This window comes from Anser anser (assembly GCF_964211835.1).
Source record: "Anser anser genome assembly, chromosome: 20".
NCBI lineage: Eukaryota > Metazoa > Chordata > Aves > Anseriformes > Anatidae > Anser > Anser anser.
In genome coordinates this window covers 2095361-2114383 of record NC_139741.1, presented here as the reverse complement: position 1 = coordinate 2114383, position 19023 = coordinate 2095361, and the positions used below count along the sequence as shown (strand labels likewise).

The following is a 19023-nucleotide window of genomic DNA, read 5'->3' as shown; positions in this document are numbered from 1 at the left end:
GGGATGTCTTTCTGTGAATGAAGTTAAATACTCGATGTCTGCTAGACTGAGATTTTGAAGGTCCCGATTTTAAAAACATGACGGTAATGAGTTCTGGGCAAACAACTTGCATCAGAGAATTTATCAGAATTGCCAAGTCCCCTTACTACTCAGCAGTCCATCTCTGTGTAAGCTTTGATCTGTATGAATCCATCAGTTTTTAATGTAAGTGAACTATTCCGTAGCTCAGCCTGTTGTTGACCTGTTGTTTGGTGCAGTGCTAGCCACGAGGTGCTCTGTCTGTTCCCTGATTTGATCATTACAGCGTTAGACCAGGGCAGTTCCTTCCATTACGAGTGACAAAGACCTGATTGTGTAGAGAAGCCCTTGTGTAAGGGTGAGTGTGTGCTGTGCCTGAAGAGCCATTCTGAAATATTCTTGTGAGCTAAAAATCCCCTCAAGGGAATGTTCCTGCATAAGCAAACAAAAGGGAGTGCAGAGGTGACAGAGAGAAAAGGTGATTCTGGGCAAATGCTTGTGAATCCTTTTGCCTGCTATTTGTCAAGCTCTAAAAATAGCAGCAATTTGGATAAAACATTTCAGACTTGGGTGGGCAGCATGGTAGTGCACATCAAAGCTACTGGTTTGGAATCTCCTGCCCTTACACACTAGCGTTTAAAGGCACCTTCACATTCACAGTTTTTCAGTACCCTGTGAAATTGTATATGTCAGATCCTGGGCTATAAGTCATGAAAAGCCACTGCAAGTTCTGAGCTCAGGATGGAAGGCAGGAGGGTGACCCCATATCTGTAGGTGCATCACAGCATGCAGAAATATTTTGGTGGATCAGAAGCTGAGACAGATGCAGCACTTTATTACCTTGGACATGCCCCTTCTCTTCTCTCTGCAGGTCTTTTTCCTGACTTCTCTGCCTGGTTTTACATGCTGTACTTCTAAGTTATTTGTGATAACACTTTCCAGCTATGGGTATGTCTAACAGAGTGGGATTTTGAGATCCCTTAGGGCCCTAGCTACCACAGAGCAAGGAAGAAGTGATAGGAGGTGGATGCTTGAGAAAGTCTGATGCTCTGACACTGCTGCTGCCTGCAGTGCAGTCTTTGGGCACACCTTCCAGAAGGTGATTGAGACGCCAGCTGAAGGGCAGGCTGAAAACAAGAGTTAGTTCCTGTTTCTCTGACTTTTCAGGGTTGTCAGTCTGGGAGTCTGATCAGGTACTGCACACAATTAAGGGATGCTACATGTTCTCTTTCTAGCTGTGTTAAAAAAAAGGATTTGCTTGTTAGTTCATTGTACCATCTGATTATTCTTCTCTCCATGTTATAAGAAAGGAGGAGGAGGAAAGGGAGGGGGAATTGCCAGCTATGACTAGTAACTCATTAGATATCAGCCACCAGGAAAGCCAGCACTTTCCCTTTTGGGGGCTGGTATATTTCTATTCAAGCAGCAACATTTTCCTTTCATTAATAGTTACTAATGTGCTGCCTCTTATTTCCTGCACTATCCAGGTATCATGTCCACAGCAAGCTGGTGAGCTTCATGGCACCTATTGACCACTGCACAATGAATGATGATGCCAGGTGAGTAATAGATTAATTATGTTTCTCAAATGGCTTCATGACAGCGTGATATTGACCTGTTCTTCAGCCTGTCGCCCTCTCCATTTCTTCTTATCAGTTAACCATTTGTCACTGGCATCATAGCCTGGATGTCTTGGTCACATCTGTCCAGGCAGCCTGGCTGAGCTTTCACTCTGTAATTACTGTGACACCAAACAAGAAATTTTCATAAATCTTGGTACCTACATTTTTACATCCGCTTTAAAATTGCTCTGATTTTGAAATCTTCTAGTTTTATAGAATTATTCTAGAAATAGTGAACCGAGTTATCTAGTATCTCCAGGTGTAATCAAAACTTATAAAGAATTTGTCTTTTAGCAGAAATGACAACTGATTTAAATTCTGCTCAGCGTGCATTTTCTTCAGGTAACAACTGGAATAGTTCAGTCAAGATTCAGCCAAGACCTAAATGCTGCTTGTGTGTATTTCTATTTAAAGAGTGACATATTTTATTAGAAGACTATGTTGTTTTAACTTGCTAATTATTAAAGAAGATACAAGATAAGTTTTGTGCATAGTTGCTAGGCAGCTGTTCTACATATATAGCCGTATTTCGTATGTATTACATTTTTTAACTAAGTCTGGAAATGCTGGGCTTTTTGTGGGAAGGAGGTGGTATAATTTTTCCAATGAATGGATGTGGAAAGCTTGAGAAACATCTTTCCCCTGGGTTGTGGAACATGCTTGTGCTTTGTGAGAGAGAGATGTCATTTGTCTGTTTGGGAAATGGAAACCAAATACCTGCTGTTCTCAGACTGCTGCCTTTTGGGATATTGCACAGACTTCTGGATGAAAGCTCTTCAGAAAGCTGGCACTAAGACATTTTGCGCGCATAATAAGACTCGTGCTGTTTCATCATGCATCTTTCTCATGTTTTTTTTTTCTTTTTTTTCCCTTTTTTTCTTCCAAATGAGAAAACTGCTCTGAGTACTGAATATTGTCTAAATCCTCTCACCACAAAAATAAATGTGTTGGACAGGCAAGGTGGGAGCTACTCCTCCAGCCACGTAAGGAGCTCAGATCTTCCACCCCCTTACCTGGATAGGAAAAGAGGGGCAGAAGTGACTTTGATGTTGTGACGTTCGATGTGAACACTTTTGCCTATTTGGCAAATAATCAAGTGCATTTTTGTTTCTACTAGGCAGGGCCTGAGCTAGCCGCTCTTTGTGCTTCCCAGCTGGCAAGGACCTCCGTACCTGTGTGGAACCAGGGTCTTTGTGCTTTGGGTAGTCCCAAATAAAACATGGGGTGAGGCAGACATGCACTCCTAATAGCGTCGTACCATCCTGTAGGAATTGTTCTGGGATGTTCTGCTCATTCCCCACAGCTTTTTGTCTGAGGGTAATTAGCAAGTAGCACATGTGTGTGTAGGAGGAACCCGCTCATACCATATACGTTAGTAATGTGCGTGCCTCTGGTATTTTTCTGTCCTGTCCAGTTGGCTGAGTTTTTTTTATACTTTGAGGAGATCGAATAAGGTTAGAGTGGCTGCCACTTTTTGCATATAATACATATTGCAGTGTCCTACAGGCCAGGCAGGCATACAGCCCCCTGCTCTATCCCCAGAATAAGGGAAACTCAACTTGCAAGGTCTGTATGAGAGGGAGAGGGAGGTGAAAGATAGTAATGAGACCCTAATAATCCACGGGTTATCATGCTTGCCGGCCCCAGAGGTGACATTGCCTCCTCCTTCGCAGCCCGCTGCACTCACTTGTGTTCCAAAAGTTGCACAGAAAATGCCTTCTGGAAGCCAAAATTCTCCAGCAAGTCAACGCAAGCATGAAGTGCATCAAAGCAGCTGAGACAGCCGAGTCATTTTGACAATAGCCTTCTTGGGCCTCAGCTACCCTTCATCTGGCTGCCGTCGTCATAACCCTCGCTCCCCTCCCTTCTCAGCAGGCACCTTGAGTCCACCACAAGCTGCAAGGAGCCTGGCTGACCCTCCGAAGCTGTTAGAGCTAATGGGATGCTCTCTGGGTTACGCTGCGTCTGCATAGCTATCATCGTGGTAGGGACATAGCGTTTGACATTTGGTTTACTGAAAATGTCTCCTGGGGGTTTTCTCCACTCCGAGTGGGTTATTACATCGCTTGCATGTGTTACAGATTCTTTGGTGGCAGCAGCGTGGCGGCAGCTGCTGCTGCTTATTGTCTGACTGCGGGAACTTGCTCCTTACATTAGGTTTATTAGTCGCTTTGGAGGCCCGCCATACTTTCTGTTAATGGCATTTCAGTCACTTAGCTCTCGACGTTGCTTTAGCCATCTAGAGTGGAACCGTCGGCTGATGTGATCGCACGCCAGCAAGCGTGCCTGAGGCTTGTATCGCATGGGCAGCTGCGTCCCGTTCTGCCAAGATGAGGCTTGCAAGCAAACCCTGCGGGTGGATGGGGCGGTGCAGGGCTCAGGCTGGGCAGGCTCAGGTCCGAGTTCAGCAGATGGCTTCGTGGATGACCTTGAGCAGTCCGTGTGCTTCCCTGACTGATTCCCCTTCTCTGCAGCGGAAAGAATCGGGGATGCTTTGAGGTCTGCTGTTGAGGAGGTGTAAAAAACAGTGGGTTAGTAGTAGTAGTATTATTTCCTTTTTTAAAAAACATAGCAAAGCTTTTGTTTCAGATGAGACACACACAAATAGAAGCCTACGTTTTCCCCAGTGTTCACCAAAGTCACTGCTAGTTACCTGCAACACAACGAATGTGCATTGCAGACAGTTGCAGGCCTTCTTACAGTTTTTCTTAAGCAGTTTGTTCACAGCTGCCTCCCCACACCATGTGCTTTGGCATTGCTGAGTCCTAATGTTAAGCTTAAATTTCAATTGCTGGAACGTTGGCCTATCAGTTCCTGTCCCATTCACTAGGAGCAGATTCTTGCTTCCTATTTGCAGCGGGCCTTCCTCATTTGGACAGCAGAGGTGGGCATCCTTGCTTTGTGCACTGCAAACCTGGGAGTTATTTAGCCCAACTTCCTTCCTTTCCTCCCTAGTCTTACACCTTTTGTGTTTGCATCCAACCGTAAAACACACTGAAAGTATCGGAGTGGCCGGTGTCTGAAAATCAGAACTCTCTGAGTGCTCTGGTTCAGCTCTCCCAAGATGAAGATATCTGCAGCTATCGTCGATTTTATTTATTTTTCTTTGAAAACCACGGCCACCCCCTAGGGATCATTTCACATCCCTGCTTAAAATGCCTCTGCACTTGCCACGGGCCGTCATACCTCTCCAGCAGCACATAGTCACCCTGGACAAGACGAGAAGAATTCAATGCCTGCGTTAAACTGCAGGGGAATTAAAAAGAAGAGACCAAGCCTGTACGCATGAGAGGGAAGCAGTAATGATAACAGCTTTCCTTTGTGACAGAAGAAGGTAATTTTATTGTTTGCAAGTGTGAATTACTATATTGAAAATGCAAGTATACACTTCACAGTGATGTGATCATGCTCCGAGCCATTTTTTTCCTGCTCAGGCACTTAAAAGGCATGACCCCAAAGTAAATACACATCTGAACAACAGGGTGCTCGGTATTGTAGTGCGAGACGTTTTAAAGTGTCAGCGAGCTGTATGTAACAAAGGGTTGTAGGAATAGAGCTGCCTGAATATTCCTCCTTAAGTTCTACCGGTGACCACGGTGTCAGGTAGCCGCGTGGAAAATGCCAGGAAATAAATATGTATGTGCAGATGTGGACGGGCAGAGGCTGGAGGGTGGCTGGTGGGGAAGTTCTGGTTCTCCTGTGGCTGTGCCAAGTCCTCACTCCCTGTGATGAACTGCACGAGCCCTTCGCCACGGGGGCAGGAGCAGACAGAGTTCTCTGTGACTGTTCCCTTGCTTTGTTTGCTGGAAGTGCTTTAAAGGCATGTGTCTCCGTAGCACTGTAATACCCAGTCACTTCTTGGATATTTAAATAGTTAACACAACCTAGGAATAAATCCAGAGCCTGATTCTTCTGTACGTTTAAGCCATCTTAAATGCTCTGGCTGTGCGAAGAGCCCTTAAAATAGTGCGAGGGGCTGCTAGCGCTCACTCAAAGGTTCCTGTGAGTTGGTAGCGTGGCTGTGGGACGCCCAGGACTTGTGGGGATCCGGCACGTCAAGTTCATCACCTGCCACTGCTGCTGGCTGTGGAAATAAAGAGAAAATGCATGTGAGGAGAAACGGTCTGAGCGCTGCGTGGGGAGAGGGATGGACGGTCCCTCCAGAATTGTTTTACAGCCGGAATTTGAGAAAAGAAACGTGCAAGTACAATACTGCCTTTGTCAACATCGCTGCCACGTTCTTTCTTAGTCTTGCTGCTAGTTGGAATAATAGCATTCGTGCAGGCAATTAATCTTCCTCTTGCCAGTTTTTCCTGCACCCTACGCATGGGCATGGCTGTTTAACCTTGCGCTCACATATATTATGCTGTAATGTGTGGGACACGGGCGGCCTCGAGCCCTCCTCTGTTTTAACCCCTCTTTGGTAGTATTTTAAAACATACACTGGAAAGTGATTTTTATGGTTGTCTTGGGGTATATGTTTATAGACTTAAATACATTTATAGGACTCTTGGGCCGAGGTTTTTCTAATCGGTCCAAGGTCATTGCTATGTAAATGGGCCTGCCCTGTGACAAGCTGAAGGCAAGAGCTTGATGTAAGTGTGCTGGGGTGGTGTTCAGAGGGGAGCAGCAGACTCGGGCAGCAATTTCCCAGGATTAGATCGGGATTGATCTCTCTCAGGCTGTGATTCACCTGGGCTTGAGGGTGGCATCGTGGGGGTGCCACTTCTTGGACTTCCCTTGCAATATGCTTTTCCCATCTTCATGACCTGGGGGTACTTCAGTGGTCCAATTGCTCCAGGATCTGGCACAGCGTAAACTTTAATGCAATCATCCTTTGGTACCAGCATGTTCAACAGAGCTGGGAAGATGCCTGCCTTCTCTGTTTTAAACTTTGGGAAATGAGGCACAAGAAAATGACAAACTGAGCCTAGGGGTTCCCACTGAAGGTGTGCATGTCCATAAACACGTGCGTGTATTTTCATCATGTGCAGAGATGCCATATCTGCAGGAGTGGATCCTATAAACCACCTAGTCGTGGCAAGGTCAGGTAAAGTCTGTGTTCCCGGGAGGATGTCTGTGCGGATTTTGGTTTTGTTATAGCTCTCTGTCAGCTTTGATATACAGATCTTCAGATCTTTGCACTGTACATGTGTGTGGAACAGAGACTAAACACAGACACTCCAAAAAAAGGCCTGATATCAAGTTACTGCCAAGTTTGAGGAACATCACTGTGTCACCTCTGGAGGACGGGTAACTTGCAGGAGAGATGTTCTTTAAGGAGCAGATGTTTGGTCCAAGCACCTTTATCTCCCACAACGACTGAGGTTATTCTGACAGGTAAAACAAGATTGTCCAAATATGCAACAGTGATCTAATCAGCTGGAACAACAGCAATATTTTAACTGGCGCTACCTTTTAACAGCATCATTAAGGGCTCTCATTACTCTTTTATTAGAGTCTCACTCTATTTCTTATCAGATTACAGAATGAACATAACTCATGGCACTGATTTGATCTCTTGTTGAAGAGGATTACAGCTTTGCATTAACTTGGATTGACACGGTTTATAATTTGCCGTTGATACACATGCTGGCGGTGTTGCCTGTGTGACCCCCTCCCCACAGCACCGCTGAGGAGAAGGACGCCCATACATCATCATTAAAGATGGCACCCGGAGCAGAAACGGGAGGCAGGAGAAGGCTTCTCTGCAGTAAAGTCAGGCAGGACAAAAGAGAGGTGCTCAAGTGCAAGCTGAAATTCAGGGCAGGGGTTTTTACCTGGCTGAAGGTGGGGGATAATGTGTCAGCTTTTTCTCAAATTACCGGGAAGAAGCTGGTCGTCACGGGACTGTGTCAAACCACGCAGTACGAGGCACAGGCTGGTCCCTGTTTCGGATGGTACTGACCAAACACCCCAGACAACCTGTCTGCCTGTGCTGGAAGTTACCTGGTCGACACGTCCCTGCTCTGTAGGAGCCGCAGGCTCAGGGGCTTCCCGCGGGGGCTGCGTGCCCGCGTTGGCCTCACCTCGTGCTTGGCAGCGGAGCCCCCAGCCCACTCACTTACAGCCTGGCTCTTGTACAGCACACCACTGCCTGCTGGGACGCTGGGTTAAGGCACAGCTTATCCAGCTGCCAGCGGGGTTTGGATTAGAGCATTTCCCTTGGATTCAGCCAGGACGCTGTGTTTTCCCGACCAGCATCCTCACTTCTGCACTTGGCGTGGCTGCTTTGTCGCTGTGTGTCTTGCAGCAAGCGGAGGGGGGTGCGTGGTAGGAAATCCCAGTATTAAAAGATTAATTTACTTATATGACATAAGAGTTTAATATAAAAATAAAAAAAAATAAAAAAGTTGCTGAGATACCAGCCTTTAGCTTAGCTCACTTTGTACTTTGGGTATTACAGCACCATGAGACCGGATTAGTGGAGGAATCTGGGCTCCGGGACTGTCAATCCAGTTCTGTTCACCGTGCCACAAGTCCCTCACAGGAAGCAAAGCACTTCTTTCTGCACCAGCTGAACCAGCAGCTTCTGTGCTGTGAACGTCAGGTGTCTGACGGTGTGAGAAAAACCCTTCTAGGTTTTTATAGGCGCGGCCTGGAGGAAAGTTTGTCCGGCTTTGCGTTGGCTTTGCTTTGTGAAACAAAGGGGGTAGCACTAACGCCCGGCGCAGTCTCTCGAGCATGCAGCGCTCTGACATTTCAGAGAAGTTGGAGTTTTGGGATGGGGCTGGGGGGGGCTGTGTGGCTTCAGGAGGATCCCCGTGCTCTGACAGAGCCCCTCCAGGGTCCCCCAGCGGAGAGGCGTGCACCCTGGGGAGGTGGCGTGTCCCGCAGCATGGCCCGCTCTGCCTCGCAAACATCAAGCAGCGAGCACTGAGCTCTCTCCAGGGGAGCCGGGGGCCTCGGCTGAGCTGAGCTGGGATCCAAAAAGCACACAGCACGCAGCACGTGCTGCCCTGCGAAATGAGACCCGCCTGGCTTGGCTACTGGGCCCGAGGCACCCTTCTGCCCTCTGTGTTTCGCTCTGTTTGGTGGGGTTTTACCCCCAGCCTTTGACTCGCCCTTAGAAGCCGACCCACGTAGATGCCTGAAGGTACCCGCGTGGCTTTAAACCGCAGTCGTGCAAGGGCTGGTGTGCGAGCAAGGAGCTTTTGTGTGTTTTGAGGCTGGCCGTAGCGAAGTGGTGTACGTGACCCCGGCTAGTGCCAATGGGCTGAAATCATCGTGTCCCAGCGTTTGATGTTTGACATCCCTGGTAAGAAGACAGACGCCTCTGTTATGGAAATTTCCTTTTTAAAGGGAAAAAAAAATAACCTGTTAAGAGCTGCAAGATGATTTGTCGTCCTTCCTTTGTGAGACAATTTGTCTTCTCCTGCATCAAATCTGTTATAAAACAGTCAAGCTGTGAAAGAGGGAAATCATCCTAGGAATATGGGATGTTAAGGTACACAAAGAATGGTCCCCTCCGTGCGGGTGCATGCACGTCTGCACAGGGCGCTGCACAGGCAGCATTACAGCGGCTGCTCCGCTCAAATACCCGTCTTCAAACAGAGCCTGAGAAGGCAACATTTTATGAATTTCATGGGGAAATTAAAGCTGCTAGGGAGCACGCCAGCAGAGCATGCTGGAGCTTTGTGAACGTCCCTGCGTTTTTGCTCCTTCTCCAGCCGCTTCTGCATCTTTGGTCTTGGTGCTGTGAAAGCTCCTGGGAAAACGTGGGCGCTGGTGGGGCCAAAGTGGGGGTGCGAGAGGTTCCTCTGCTGCTCCTGTTAATTCTGTCACCTGTAAGGCTGGAGAAGAGGCAGGTGGCTGTGTGCTGGTGTAAGGACAAACCGTTCGGGACCGGTGATGGAGGTGGCAGGTTTGAACCCCGGGTCTGCGGGGCGGCACCTGGAGAGGCAGCCCGTCGTCCGCCCGCTCCCCACCCCATCGCCGCCCAGCCTCACAAAACGGGCAGAGTCCCTTTGTTTAGGGCAGGAACCGGCTTCCTGAAATATTTATAAATCTCGTGCCTGGTCTCCTGAGACAAACCAGAGGTCACATGTCACCTCTCATAATTTAAAGCCGTGGGGCTAAAAGCATTCGCACGGACTTGAAGGACCCAATCCTGACCTGCCTGAGCGAGAGGGAATTGCGGCAGACCTTTCTGAATCTCCTTCAAGCGCCGGGCACGGTGATGAGAGCCGTCTGGCTGCGGAATTTATGGCCGGAGTTGTGCGCGCCGCGCTCGGGCCGCGGCTGGGAAGCGAGTGAGAGAGTGCCATCTCGTGGGGCTGCCATCTCGGGGGGCTCCTGTCCCGGGGGGCTGCCATCCCGGGGGGCTGCCGTCCCGGGGGGCTCCTGTCCCAGGGGGCTGCCATCTCGGGGGGCTGCCGTCCCGGGGTGCTGCCGTCCCACAGCCCCCGCCGCCCCGCAGCACCCCTCGCTGCCGGCGCCACGGGTTTTTAATGCTGCCCGCCTGATCGCCGCTGCTTGTTCTGCTCCCCGTCACCAGCCGTGGCGTGGGTTTGTCGCTGCGGAAATCCCGGGGTGGGAAATGCAGGTGGGGTGTGCGAGTGCAGAGCAAACCCCCCACACACACCCTGCGTGCTGGCGTCGGGTAATGCTTTGGAGTAGGGCTTGAGAACTAAAGGGCACCAGCTTGTTTTATCTCCCCAGGTACCTGCTCTGCTTGCTAGGCACCTAGTAATCTGAATTTCACACTGGTGGACAAAAGATCTCTTAGGATGCAGACAGAAAGTTTCCCAAGAAAATGATGAGCCATCTGTTCCGCAGCCAGCCTCTGTTTTCATCAGGAGGTGTGTGGTTTTCATCTTCTTTTCTTCATGGGTGTTCGTGCTGTATCTTTCACTGGTTTTTGTGAATTGGAAATGCATTGTTCCCAGTGGAGGATGTCACCAGGAATGGGTTATTTGTAGTTATTTCAGTACTGCTTGGGGCATATTCTAAATTATCTTTTTTTTTTTTTTTTTCCTGTCCTGGAAGAAGAGAGGAAAGAAAAGGTACATGGGAAAAGGCAAAGAGATTTGGTGGAGGGTGTTGTTGTAACAGCAGAGCAGCAGTGACTCATGCGGTATTGCTGTATTAATAGCGCTCTGAAAAAAAAAAAAACACACCAGAAACTGAATTTTCCCCCTTACTTTTGTTCTTCTACTAATCCACAGAACTGCGTTTTTAAAAAAAAAGAAGTAACGTGAATGTAATTATAGCAACCAGCACAGCGTTAGCTGCTCTCTGCCATGTGAGGGTGTGTTTGCTTTCCCCTTTGTATGTTTGGTGGAGTAGTGCTCCTGCGATGGGCAAAGTAGTTTCCTGGGGAACTGCTAACAGTTCCTGTGATCTATATTTTAACGATTTATATATTTATAAAATGTGCTTTTGCTCTTAATATTCACTCGGGGCAGTCCTACCCTCTGTGTGTGTTTACTTGCTCTCCGTTGCAAGGCTTTTGCCTACAAAACCCCGGTAGTAAGTAGGTCTGTGGGATTTGGAGGGTCCGCTGCTGAATTAGCACACAGAGCTCGGCGCGTGAAGTAGCTGGGCTTTTATTTATTTATGAAAACAACGCCGCTGACGTGCGGGCAGGAGCGTGCAAGGTGAGGAGCCTCGCCGTCGGCCCTGCTGCCCTGGCACCCCTTTATCCGCGGCGTGTGCGTGCGCTGGGGGCTGCCCGCAGCCGGGGGGTGTTGCAGAGACCCCCCGAGAGCTGTAAAGGTGTTAAGCCGTGGACGGGAAGACGGCTGAGCGGCGCAGCGGCACCCTGTCCTGGCTGCTCCACGAGGCCGAGCTGCAGCCACGGTCCTGAGTGCGTGGGGGCACGGAGAGCAGAGGGGAAGGGCCCCCCTCGCACGCCCCTTTCGTCTCAGCCTGCTGACGTACCAAAAGAAGGGGCTGCGCAGACGTGGAGCGGTGGGTGCCCGGCGTCGAGCTCCGCTGCCAGCCGCTGCCTTTGGAGCGAGCTCGGGAGAAAAGCATAAATAATAAGGCAAGGTACTTACACACACATGTTTTATGGCAAATGGCTGTGTGGTTCGTGATCATTTTTTCCAGAAACAGGTTTTATGATAATATAGTAAAAATATTAAATTAGAAAATGCCTCACTAAGGGTGATAAAACCTTACTACAGTGGAAATAGGTAATTATCCCCTCTACAGCCTAAATGACAGTTTAAAAGAAATAAAAATGTTAGTGCTCATTACTTGCTTTTGTAGGTTGCAATAAAGGGTAAGTTAAATTTTAATTCAAGGAAGACCCCTGTATCGACCTGCTTCTTGCGCACTCTCTACCTGAGGTGTGAGTGCTGTTAATTACTCAGCACAGGTTATTCCTCAGCTCGCCGTTCATAGCGGTGCCCCTTTGTGCTAAAGTCACCTTTCCTCCGTCTGAAGGCAGCGCCTCGTGGTGGGGTGGGTTGTTTCAACTCAGTGGCTCAAGTCTGATGTTTAATATATGTGGGTGGAGGAGAGAAATTTTATGTTTTTAACCAAAATCCAAGCTCATTATGCATAGCCTTAAGGGGGCTGAAAGTATTAAAATCCACACTTACCCTGGTGAATTGAAACAGAGACAAGGTTAAACCTGGAGGATTGATGAGTTTTACTCTCTGCATGGTTAAATCCTGCTGAGGGGAGATGCTGTAGAAGAAAGGTAGCTTAGATGATGAAAGGAGGGGGGGGGGAGGGATGGTTGGGTTATTATTATTATTTTTTGGCAGGGTACAACGTTTGTTTTGTTTCAGGGTAGAGGAGTTGCCTGGTTTCCCATCGCTGCCAGGGTGTCTGTGCTGTTACCCAGGCAGTCCCACCTGGATTCAGGCTTCAGCAGAGGCTGCTGGTGGTGTGCCCCGGGGCGAGGGGCAGGCTGGGCTCTGCCAGGCTCGGTTCCTCGGGGCCTCTGTGTGCCCTTCATGCACCTCCGCAACCGGGGAGGGCGAGCGGCAGAGTCGGGCAGTGCCCAGGAAGGCAAATCCTTGCCTCAGGTCTCCGCGGGCCCTGCTTGCTTGAAAAATGACTGCTCGTTTAAAATCCCCGGGATGGGAGCGAGTTCAGCGTTGATCCCTGAGCTCCTGTACCCGTCAAAAGCCAAAAACGTGGACAGAAACCTCAGGAGACTGGTTCTCCACCGGTGGGGAAAGGCAAAGGCAGGCTGCAAACAACAAACGCTACTTCTGGCTTTCTCAAGCTCGCTGAGAAAAGGCAGAAGCTCCTGCTGCCTCGGGCTGGTTCCTGCAGGGATCTGCAGCGAGGGAAATGCTTCAGGAGCCTGCAGTGTGGGTTTGCAGCCGGGACAGAGATCCCCCCGCCAACAGGGAACGTCGGAGGAGGGCAGCGGGGCCTCCGGGCCACAGCCACGGCTGTAGAGGCAAGTGAGGGATCAGGCCTGGGAGCCCGAAATGGCGGGGAGGTGAGCTCTGCGCGTCTGTGGGACAGCACGGCGAGAAGGGGCAACGCGTGGAGACCGTGGGGGTCCTTGGCAGAGCATGGGGGGGCGGGAGGGAGTCCGTGGGGCGAGCTGTGATAGTTAATAGCTGAGGACCGACGCCTCCGGTTCGTGTCTTCGCTGCCCGTGCCCGGTGTGTGCATTAAAACAAACAAACCGCAGGGGCTGCGCGGACTAGAGGCTTCCTTCCGAGCCCTGAGCAGGGCCGCGTCCCTACAGGGGAAGAGAAAATGGAAGCAAGCTCCAGAAAAGGAGTGGGGACTGGCTGCTGGAAGGGCTCTTCGTTTTTGGACAGGCTTCTCTCTGGCAGGAGAGCGAAGCTGAAGCCAGTCGTGGGGCTGTCAGCGTACCGGGGCCTTGGGTGCCTCCCGTGGCCGCAGGCGGGGGTTGGAGAGCCAGCAAGGGGGTGCCTTTGGTACTGGGATTTGTCTTGCTTAGGTTGTTTTCCTCAGTGCCATTAACTCACCCTCGGTATTTAAATGAGGTGTAGGCCAGGGTAGAGGGGAGAAGGACTGAGCCGGTGATGTTTTGTCAGAGGCCTCTCAGCCTCCTCTGACACAAGCATCCCCCACGTTTGTCGGCTTTGCCCACCTGAGTGTGAAATGCTGTTCTACCAAAACACCGGTTTCAGCGGTTCCCTCGCTGCTCCCGGCACGTGAACCCCGCTGTGGGCAGGAGCTGCTGTGCGCTGCCCAGGAATTTCACCGAGATCGCAGCACAAGTGGGAGCGTTTGCTCAGGGTAATGATGGGGTCTGAGCCAGGCAGCAAAGCAAGGCCGGAGGGCTGTGATTGTCGGAGGACCAAACAGCATCGCTCTGCATTTTCCTTCCAATCACTTGACGGAGCCTTAAAGTCACAACATCTTTTTTATCAGGAGCTGCTCGCTGTTTGCCATCTGATTTCTCAGTTGAAACAGCAAAAACGAGTCACATTTATCAGTTAATAGTCAGGGAAGATGGAAAATGTTGCAGGCTTGGGGAAGGCATTCCTCTCCCTCCTCCCTTTTATGCCTGGTGCGGGCAGTGGTTTCTGCAGGCGGAGGGAGGCTGGGAGGTGTTTGCTCCCTGCCTGCACGTTCCCTTCCCGCTTGCTCATGGGCATCCCAGGAGAGCTTGGACCAGAGGACGCAGAGCCCAGGACGGCTTGGAGCTGAAGCCTCCATGGGACCGCGCAGCAGCACGGGGCTGTCGCACCTGAGCACGGTTTTTGGCATCTCCAGAGGAGTGAGAGACATCATTTGTCCCCGAGCCTTCGATTTTGGGCACTTGGTGCAATTCAGCTGCCATTTACGACATCTGACCCCTACCACCTTCCTCTCCTGAGCTCAGAGCAGCTTTTCAAACATCAGCTCCGTTTTCTAGAAGTGGTTTGCTTTTGCTTTTGCGTTAAACTTGCCAAAAATTGCGTGCACACCCTCGATTTAACACAGAAACTCCAGTTACGGCTCCGTGGTCGGGGCCGAGCTCTGCACACAGAACACGGAGCCACCCGTTCCGTTAGGTGGGGAGCCCACATCCCTCACCACCTTCGTTTGCTGAGGGTAGAGCCGCTGATTGGTTAATTAGGTTGTAAATTAAAATTAATTTAAGAGACGTGGCCCAGTGAATTAGGGTGGTTTTGCCGTGGCGGGCTGTGCGCGTGTGCCCAGCCCCGTGCTGCCGGCACCGGCGCTGTGCTCCGCGTCCCCCCGGGATCAGTGGCTGGCCTTTCACTGCAGCTGGGGAGTTCCTTCCCTCTCCGAGGCTGACAGGCAGCTCTCGCCAGTGGAAGTGTCCGCAAGGAGACACTTTTCAAGCCAGTTGCCATCTTTTATTGATTTCTAAAGGAGCCGGGCAGTAAAACAGCCCCCAGCTCGAGTGGTCGCCAACGAGCCCTGTTGTGATCTTAATGGAGGAGGCAGCCAGAACCACGGCGTCTCTGGCAGGGCTGAATTTCATCCTTCGAGGCCACGCTGTGATCATCGCTGAGCAGAGGAGACGTCGCCTTTGTCTGCCTGTCCCAGAGGGATGCTGACAGCTCGGCCGGCTGCTGCAGCAGCTTCCCTGGGTGCTGGCCCTGACACACCACTGACGTGGGGCCCCCAGCGAGCAGATGACTGGGATTGTTGCTCCAATAACCCCGTGGTTGTCGGAGAGCTCAGAAGGAAAGAAACCCCATCCGCAGCACCGCCGACACTGCTGCGTGGCATCGTACAACAGGCTGTGCCTTTAGAAAGGGCGTCCGTAGGAAATAATGCTCTCCTGTGGGCTGCCTTGATTTCCAGAAACGTGCGAGTTATCAAAATGTGCTCTTCTTTTCCCAGCTCTCTTCTCAGGTTACTTTGGTTTTAAATTAAAAATAAATACATAACACCAGCCCACTTTATTTTTTTTAATTTTTTTTTTTGTAACTTGCTCCTGTTATCACAATTGCTGCATATGTGATATTAATTGGACTCTTGTTGCTGGGTCATCTTCATTGTTTTTCAAGTACCATCAAGTCCAAGAAAATGTATGAAAACTAAATTATAGTCCCACGAAGACTGTCTGATTGAATCCTCCTTATGGCTCTGCGGTCTCATACATCCTATTAAAATATTCAATCTTGTTTTCTTACTTGAAGAGCCTGTCTGTAAAGGGCAAACTTATAGAAAACCTCATTCTCCAGAGATACGGTATCCAGCCACACTGAAATATTTACATATTTCTGTACTGTGTGTGATTGGTCTCATGCAAGGTCTTCCCTTTGCTTGTATTAATAATATTGCATGTATTAATAAAGATTGTTGAGTGCATTTTTAATTACACAAGGCCTTTCCATTTTAAAGAGCAAGTGGGTTTGGTGGCAGCCTCTTGCTGCTAGTTTGACCTTGGAAAGTAACTTTTCCCCCTCCTCCCCTCTCCTTTCCCTAGGACGGAGCTCTATCGGTCGCTGTTTGGAAAAATCACGCGTCCTGAAGAACCTGAGCAGAATTAGCACCCGGCCTTCGCATCAGGACCGAGCACACCTGCAGGCTCTGCACCCCCTGCCCCAAGAGCCCCCAGAGCAGGGTGCCTCCAGCTGCTGGTTCGTTCCCAAAAACCTCACCGAGGGGCCATCAAACACGGTCACTGCTGCAACACGCAGGTTCAGAAAGAAGAGTGTGGGGCAGACGTTTGGCTTGGCTAAATGCCTCCCCCCACCTTTAAAACGAACTCTGCCTCCTCCCAAAGACGATCCCTTTTCAACTATTCCTTTTAAATTCCTGACCTTGAGTTTGCAATCTGCTCGGCACAGGCGAATTGTTCTGCCGGGGGGAGGGACACGCTCTTCAGAGCAGCAGGGATCACCAGCCCCTCCCGCAATCAGGTCACCCACGTTCGTATTAAATCCTCCGAGATTTTATTTTGGGGATTGGTGGGTTTTTATTGAAGCATTCAGTTCTGTTCGTTGGCTGCGTATCTGGAATGTGTGACTTTATTTTCACCGAGTCAAGAGGATTTAAATGTCATTTACATAATTAACGTGGCCTTAAAACAGAGAAAAGGTGCTCTCCCTCGCAGACAGCCAGCGCTCCCCGTCCACACGCCAATTCCTGAACAAACGCGCTGCAGACCTGGACATTGGCTGGCTCACGATGGGTGCAACATGGGGACACATCTGGGGGTATTTCTGCAATTAGAACATATTGGTGGATTCTTCAGTCCATCATTGATCCCGTACGCTTAATTATTTCTGCTGATCATGACTGAGCCCTCCTGTCTTCACCATCACCGTGACACACTTTTGAAAGATGCCAGCACAAATGTAAAGCTGGCCAGAGGCGCGAGCTCACTTGGGGCTTTTTGTGGGGTTTTTATATCCAAAGGTCAGAAGCTGGAAATTAATCCCCGTAAGGGGAATTTATTAGCCTGCTGTGATCAATCTGAAATGGAGGTTATCTTGCGTAAATAATATGTGCATATATATGTATAATGAGCTGGCCACTGCTTGTGACCACATGAACTCTACTGTCTTTGCTTGGTGTTTTGTGTGCTCTAATTAAAATGCTTTGTAAACTGATTGTCCACGTCTGATCAGTGCAGAAAAGGCACCGGCAGCTGCGGGTCCTCTTGGGCCCAGCAGCGAGATGTTATTTAACCAGAGGCTTTGGTGTCACTGCGCTGGAGCCCTGAGCCCTCTCCCCAGGGCCTGGTGGTGACACACAAAAGCCGCACGGCCCTCGTGTCTCCGCACGGTGCTGTGGGCACGGTGCTGTGGTGCTGAGCTGCTGCCCCGGCGTGCCCGAGCGGTGGGTGCTGCTGCGATGACCCAGGGTCCCTCACGAAATGCAAAGGCCCGCAGAAGTATTTACATTTTCAGCCACCAGCTGAAAAGCCCCATTTTTGAGCTCCCGAGTAAGACAAGTATTCTTTCTTTCTGCATCAGGAAATACTTGCAAGCTTTTCAGGGGGCAGCTAAATTAATTTTTAAATTAATTTTTAAATTAAAATTTAGCACCCCTCGCAGTGCCAGCCGGCCAGGGGAGCTCCAGCTGCTCCCAGCGCCTGCCTTTGCTCGAACCAGGGCCTGTTGCAATGTGCTTGTAGCTTTTTTTTTTTTTTTTTTTGTCCCATTGAAACACTTTCTCTGTAGCTGCATTGTTGCTCTTCATTGTGTCCCCAGAGCTGTCTGCACACCTGAAATTAATTAATCACTTTTCCATTTCTTCATTACAGATTTAAGTCTGCTTTCTAGCCACCTGTTTCCCGTAAATAGCTGCCTGCCGCGTTACGTGCTGGACGGAGCGGCATCTGCCACACCTGGGGAGAACCGGCTCACCTGCAGGGACGTGGCTCGCGCAGTGCTTGCCGCGGGACTGCCTGCGTTTAAAAGCAGAAGCAAGGTGCGTGGCTGTGTGGCTGCAGCGTGGCTAAATGCCACCGCCCTGCACGGAAGGTAGCCCGTGACCAGCCCCATGCGGGGTGCTGCGAGAGGTGAGGGACCAGGAACAGAAACGTTTCCTTTGGGAGGGGGGCATTAAGCCGAGTGTTTTGTGACCTTTTTGAAAAAGCGCCATGCCAGCGCTAAACCCAGCTCTAAAAGGAGAGTCCGAGGGTGCTGCGCGGCCTCGTGCCTGTGCCCTCCCCGCCCCCCCAGGGCATTGCGCTGCCTTTTCCCTCCCCGCTGCCGGTCCTGGGCCCGGATCAATGGGGGCCGAGGAGGCGGCGGAGGCCGGGCTCCCCGCCCGGTGGGAAAATGTACCATTTTTCTTGGATTTAGAAAATAAGTGCAAGGTGAGTATTGACTTTGTGTGGCAAGCATATGTATCACGGGCGGATAAATCTTTATGTTCACTTGCAGCGAGGCAGTATCTGCAGCTCTCAGGGAAGCGCATTGATTTCTCCAGCCCCATCTCCATCTCGCAGCTCCCCGCTCAAAATTTGCCAGGCAGAAGCTCACTGAATGTCACCACTGGCTCCTTTCTGCTGCCCTTTCTGTTTCGGGATGCCCCTGACGGCCTTACCACCAGCAAAGAGCCCCGCAGCGGTGCGACTCCCCGTAGCTGCTGCCATGAGAGCCACCCAAAGGTGCAGGGAGCGGCGGATTTGGCTCAGCCTATGCTGAGCGGTCCCATGCTCGTTAGTGAGCAAGGTCGTTTGGTTTCGCACGAAGCCCATCAGCGGGCTGGTGCTCCCCAGCTGTTACCATCCTCGGGGTGCGACCACCCCAAGGCAATTCCTGGAGATGTCCCGTTCCCCCCCCCCCCCCCCCCCCATAAATTCCCTGGCAGTGGGCGGAAAGCAGCCGGGCTGCGTGCGCCGCTTCCCTCTCCCAGCCTGGCACAACCCGCACACGGTGTCGAGCTGTCTCCCCACCCGTTAACGGTACCTGCGCTTATTTTCTGAGCAGCGGCAAAGCTGTGTGGTCGTCTAACATCATTAAAATCTCATGGTTTAATAACCGCAATTCTGAAAGGCATCAAGGGGAGTAAATTGGCT

At 50.5% G+C, this 19023-nt stretch overlaps 1 protein-coding gene across 3 annotated transcripts in view; it reads left to right on the top strand.

Annotated features, from left to right (window-relative positions):
* Positions 1 to 17104, top strand: part of AATF (apoptosis antagonizing transcription factor) — a 52635-nt gene extending 35531 nt beyond the window's left edge. The window contains exons 11-12 of one of the 3 annotated variants that reach the window (XM_083806782.1): positions 1506 to 1577; positions 15976 to 17104. In XM_083806782.1, the coding sequence (XP_083662908.1) occupies positions 1506 to 1577; positions 15976 to 16039 (136 nt within the window). In that variant the 3' untranslated portion in view covers positions 16040 to 17104. The other 2 variants (XM_083806783.1, XM_083806784.1) reach the window with 2 other exon arrangements.
* The last annotated feature ends 1919 nt before the right edge of the window (positions 17105 to 19023 follow it).